This window comes from Triticum dicoccoides, chromosome 3A (assembly GCF_002162155.2).
Source record: "Triticum dicoccoides isolate Atlit2015 ecotype Zavitan chromosome 3A, WEW_v2.0, whole genome shotgun sequence".
Classification (NCBI taxonomy): Eukaryota; Viridiplantae; Streptophyta; class Magnoliopsida; order Poales; family Poaceae; genus Triticum; species Triticum dicoccoides.
The window spans coordinates 692,984,565-692,990,390 of record NC_041384.1 but is presented as its reverse complement, the minus strand read 5'-3'; the positions used below and the strand labels follow the sequence as shown (position 1 = coordinate 692,990,390).

Here is a 5,826-nt window from a genome sequence, read left to right as displayed (position 1 = left end):
GCTGAGCCACGGCTGCACGTCGCCTAGAGAGAGAGACGGGAGAGTACATGGCAGTTGGGACGTACAGGTAGACTAGTAAAAAACTCACGTGGCACCAGAAACGCCACATCAGCCCGGACATCCAGGCCCAGGTAATCAGATTCGCTGTCAAAACGCTCTCAGCCCAGGAACAGTATTATTTCATGACCCAGCCCCCAAAACGGCAGTTCTTTGTTACCACTTCCCCGAATGTGGTCATTTTTTGTAATTTACTCGTTAAATTAAGACCCCGCCAAGAATTGGATCAGTCCACTAAATACTGATCATAGCAGTTAGCATTGTTCCATACCGACTATAGCATTGGACTCCCCTCCCCAAGCATAATTTACAACTAAGAACTAGCATGACTGTAACCCTCAATTCTAGGCCCATGTTCAGCCTGGTAAGATTCACAGAACAAACCTCACAGATAAATATTAAGGCTGACATTTAGCATGAGAAAACAAGTTAATGATCACCAGTCCATGGACAAGTTTATCTAAATAAAGCATGAGCTGAGTGTTTGAAGAAAAGCAGATACCGGCAAACCTTCCTCTCGCAGAATATCTTTAGTTGCTTGCATAAGTCCAGTGTACTTGGAAGGTCCAGAGACATCCCTCCGAAGTACACCCCATTTTGCCGTCGGCTCTAATTGAACCTGAAAAAGGCATTGAAGAGCATATCAGTAACCAAAATATGATTATAGATTGCTACAGTTAGGCTGCATCCAACGCAATTATGAGTGCTTCAATACAACGGTCAAGATTTAGAAAAGAAGTCGTCAATCTAGTGAAGAAAACACGTCAGAAAATACTATTCTGCCGTATAAAGAGTGTAATCAGTAGGTATCTAACTAAAATAAATTCCATCATATTCCAATCTCTGACAAATAAGACCCCTAAAACCCAATCAACCAAAACTCCCACAAAATGATCATCTGAGTTTATGTAACAGTGTTCAAACCAAAAACAGTGATGTAATACGAAACATTTGCAAAAGGATAGGCAGATCTTTGTGCAATCAAGGGTGAACAAGCCACAAAAGGGATGGTAATAAGAAATGGTATTAAGAAGGTACATAACAGGAGGGAGCTCTTCAGCATCCCAAAGTGGTAAGATAGCTACATTTTCCCTCCAAGGAAATCCTTAAGAGCAAGGAGCGTCAGCTCATCACAAAGCGGTTTACCGGAGTGATGCTCCAGAAATACTGATTCTCGCAGTATATCTTCAAACATCAGAATTCAACAGCAGCTCTGACACGGATTTCGTTAGCATCAAACTGAGCACTAAAGGATTCAAACAGTGACGCCCAGGTACGCTAAACAGTAGAGAATTTATTCGAAACCCCGCCATGCTTGCTCGAACAACAAAACAGCTCCCAGAATTTCCTCATGGCCACGGGTTAACTAAATTGTGAGCGTGTGCTCCCGAATGGCCCAAATGCACCCGCAAAATTCCCCAAACCAGGCAGCTCTCCCACGCCCGTCGTGAATCCGCGCCAGACGCGGACACCCGGGGCCTCCTGAAGCCCCCGGCCCCAATTTCCCGGGGACAAACAAATGCACGCGCGAATCCGCGGAGACAGCCGCATCCTCCAGCCAGCGCACGCGCGATCCCTACGGCTTCCTACCCGAAACATACCAGAAAAATTCCCCCCACTAACCCCAGCCTGGCGACACGACGAATTCGCTGCTACCGGCTCCCAAATTGGGCAGCGGGGAAACAATCGAAATTGGAGGGTGGGTTCAAGGGGGAGGGGGACCTGGAACCGGATTTTGATGACGTCGAGGGGGGAGGTGACGGTGCGGGAGATGCCCCCGGAGATGGCGCCCGCGGCCGTGTCGACCAGCGCCCGCCGCGTCTGCGACGGCTCCTCCGCCGCGCCCGCGCCCGCACCCATGGCGACGACGGCGGCCGCGGCGGCGCGAGGCAAGGCGACGCGCAGAGGGACGAGGGGGCGGGGCGGGGCTGGGCGGCTTGTGTGAAGGAGGCGGCCAGGCCAGGTCTCTCGCCTCTCTTTTGGCTCTTGGGAGTTGGGACGGTGGTGGGCGGGCGGGCCAGGTTTCCGTTTCCGTTTCTGCTGGGGAGAAGGCGGTATCTTTTCTTTGTAGTGACCCATAAATCGCGCGCTTTCTTTTTCAGTTTCCACATTTTTTATCCCTTTTGGCCCGAGCTAGTATCAATCAGTGGTCTCTAATTTTGACCGCAGCCGAGCCCTGCCGTTGAAGAAAGGCGTCTAGTCTGTGGCCTTACTATTAGAGCAATTTCAATCGGGCGATTTATTTCGTCTGCCCGCGTTTGTTTGGATCGGTGCGAATAAAAGTGCCGGCCCAACGCGCTAACCCAACTTAAATCGTGTCTGCCCGGCGTTCGGCCGATCCATTTCTGGTCTAAAATTGTGTCTGGAATTCGTCGGCGCGGACGCACCCCGCGTCTCCTCGTTGTTCGATGCGCTCCCACCTGGCGGCCGTCCAACTACAACGGTCAACATAATTTATGACGACCGCCCATCTTGGGTCACGCGTCAGCGACGGCGGTCGTCCTTGTCGGGCGTGCGACGGGGCCGTCCTCATCCACTACCACTCGGCCCCCGTCCTCATCTGGTCACCCCTGCCCCCGCGCCGGCGACAACCCTAACCACCGCCAACACGGGCTTCTTTTCCGACATCGGCAGCAGCCGCAAGGGCAAGGCCCCCGCCCGCCATTCCCCCTCCCTCCCCGCGCCGGCGCGCGCTCCTCGGCAGAGACAGCGCATCAACTTGTCGTTGCACTAGGCCGAATGGCACTGGCACCACCGCGTGCCTCTGCCGTACCCCGACGTGACGTTGCCGCATGACTGGCATTTGGATCGGGAGAGGATCCCAGTGCCGGCGGCGCCGCGGACGGCGAGGGCCCATGCGGAGGAGGTGCTGCGCCGACGGGCGTTGCTGACGTCGGAGCAGCGCGCCGAACCACACTTCGCCGTCGACTCGCCCAACTGGGCTCGATGGTTCGCCTTCGAGCACGAGGAGGCGAGGCGACGCGGCGTTCGCGATGTTGACCACAGCCTGCCGCCGCCCGCACTCGTCGTCCGCGACGAGGACCAGGAGGCCGAGGCCGCCTACCAGGCGGCCATTAAGGAGAGCGATGGAGGGAGGCGGATGAGGCGGCTTTCCAGGCTGCCATGGCGGAGGCCATGGCCCTCTCCGCGGCGGGCGACTGCATCGTGCCGCCGGTGACCCCGCCGTCCCCGCCCAAAGCCGAGCCGGAGGAGCCGGCCTACCTCGAGCGCTACTCCTAGACCGAAGTAGTGCGCGAGTGGGTCAGCGCTCCGCCGATATGGCTCGGGGCGATGAAGAAGCAGGAGGCAGCCTACCTCGACCACTGGCGCCGCGTTCGGCTGGCCGAGGAGCGCCGGGAGGGCGAGCGCTTGCAGATGCTCGAGCCCGAGGCCGAAGAGGAGGCGCGCCAGGCCCAGACAGCGGCGGCACAACCCGACATCGCCGCCCTCTGGAACACGGCGTTCCCCTGGGCTGGCCCTGCGCCGACGTTGATCGACCTCGCTGGTCCTGACACAGACGCCGCCGTCGAGGAGGACGCCTAGGTCAGCGCGTCGTCTAGTTTTTAGTGTTTAATTAATGTAATGTGGACTTTCGCCGGCCTTCGTGACCGGCTTTTATGTATTAATTAAATGCATGTATTTTTTTAAAAAAATGCTTGCAATACTTTTTTTGACGCGTCGGTGAAATGGGTCGGGCCAGCATTGAGCGCTCGCGCCAATCCAAGCATAGCGTCGGACGTTTGTGTCCGCCAGGCCGACCCAAACAAATAAAAAACGAACAAAAACGCCGTCTGACAGATCCATTGAAGTTGCTCTTACGTATTATTATTGACTTTTGGTCCCTTTTAATCAAAATTCAGGGGCAGAATCTCTCACCGTGGTCCCTTCAATGAAATAATGAAGTTTGATTGGTCGTGGGGGGTGACAACAGACGCATTGCACTCTGGTCGGTCATGCTAAAAAGAAGAAAAAAGGTGTATATTCACTGTTAAAAGAAAAGGTGTGTGCCTTATCCCTCCAGAAAAGAAGTGCATCGATCTTATCTATGCTGTTGATGAGGATTATATATCAAGCAAGTGCTGTTTTTTTTTTTGAGCGGTATCAAGCAAGTGCTCGTGAGAGGCAGACGACGCATCGTGGACCTCGTGGTCTCGTCCGTGCGAATTATTTTTTAATTCTTTTGATTTGAGGAGGAGGATGCATGAGATATTCTTTTTTCTTTTTTGCGAATAATGCATGAGATATTCTGGAGCTGGAGGCGACGTGCCTGGCTGGCTGCGGATGCTAGTGCTCGGCGCTGGCGCTCGCGTCGCGTGCCAAAACATAATATACGTACGTGTCACTATCCGGTAGGTCGGCTGATCTGCATTGCTACGCCGGAGCCGGAACCTCGGCGGCATATGCCGCGGCTCGCACGTGGTTTGCCAAATTCGGGCGTTTCACCGGCTCGGTTTAGGCTGGTCGTAGTGGAGAGTAATATATACCACTCTCTCCATTTTTAAATATTTGTCTTTATAGACATTTCAAATGACTACTACATACGGATGTATGTAGACATATTTTAGAGTGTAGATTCACTCATTTTGCTTCGTATGTAGTCATTTGTTGAAATGCCTAGAAAGACAAATATTTAGGAACGGAGGGAGTAGTATCATGCATATGATACTAGTGTATGATACTACATTCATAGTGCATAGTATCATAAAGTAGTATCATAGGTGGTCTTATTTATTGCCATGCGTGACACATAATAGCATAACATTTATTATGTTATGATATCTACCTATATTACTATGACCCTCTTTCTCTTTTTTAATTTCCTGCCATGTAAGCATGTTTGCAAGTTCCAAGTATATGATACTAGTTATGTTACCCCCACTATGGCTAGCCTTAGCCGACTTTTCTGCGCAACGAACGGACGTTATAGTGCCCACCGCTCCATCTTTAGCCGCGCACCGTCGAATGTGCCGTCGTTTGTTGCTTGTTGCCGCCCCCCTCCCCCAGTGAATGGTCATGGACGCGTCGTTTTTAAGGATGTACTGATGTACTCCTTCTGTCCCAAAATATAAGAATGTTTTTGACACTATGCTAGTGTAAAAAACGTTTTTATATTTTGGGACGGAGGAAGTAGATATCATTTCTACACATATTACCTTGTAATGATCCCTAAAAAACCTAACAATAAATAACATTTTTACACGTATTGCATATATATAAAATCAAAATATCGAACTAGACAGCTGATACGACCCGGTATATGATATTTTCGAACCATGCAAGGTACCCACAAGCATTTTCTTAATCCACTAGCGAGTCACTAACATTTATGCAAAGGTCGAATGGAAAAGCCCCCCCTCCCCCCCAAAAAAAGCAACATCTAATTTTTTTCCATGAATCTCAAAACTGTAGTAAAAGTCAAAAAAGCCTTTTTTGGGCTCACTAAAACAAAATATACAGTCAAAGTCGAGCTTTGAGTCAGAGACATCATTGAATAACCAAACAAAACCAGTCCAAAAAACATATCAAAACAAACAAAAACAAAAGTGTCTTGGAAGCTTCCCAAAACCAGCGGGCGACCCCCTCGTATACCTTTTAAATGGGCCGACCCATCCAGCATCGATGGAGGTAGGGTGGGGGGTGTGCGCCATTCAGGTTGATGCATTTAGCTGGCGCAACGGGTGCCGAATAGAATTCGGACGCTCGCTCGATTTTGGAAAAAAATTATATGAGACCAGGTCTTACAGTTAGTAGATGAGACCCGTCCTGATG

The 5,826-nt window shown here is 51.1% G+C and overlaps 1 protein-coding gene across 3 annotated transcripts in view; it reads right to left on the bottom strand.

Annotated features, from left to right (window-relative positions):
* Positions 1-1,969, bottom strand: part of LOC119270267 (mitochondrial thiamine diphosphate carrier 2-like) — a 6,159-nt gene extending 4,190 nt beyond the window's left edge. The window contains exons 1-2 of one of the 3 annotated variants that reach the window (XR_005134022.1): positions 1,780-1,969; positions 560-676 (exon numbers count right to left, since the gene is read on the bottom strand). Coding sequence is in view for 2 of the 3 variants with exons in the window: in XM_037552258.1 (XP_037408155.1) it covers positions 560-676; positions 1,780-1,917 (255 nt within the window). In the remaining variant the exon portion in view is untranslated. The remainder of the gene's footprint in view (positions 1-559; positions 677-1,779) is intronic. The other 2 variants (XM_037552258.1, XM_037552259.1) reach the window with 2 other exon arrangements.
* Between the last annotated feature and the right edge of the window lie 3,857 nt (positions 1,970-5,826).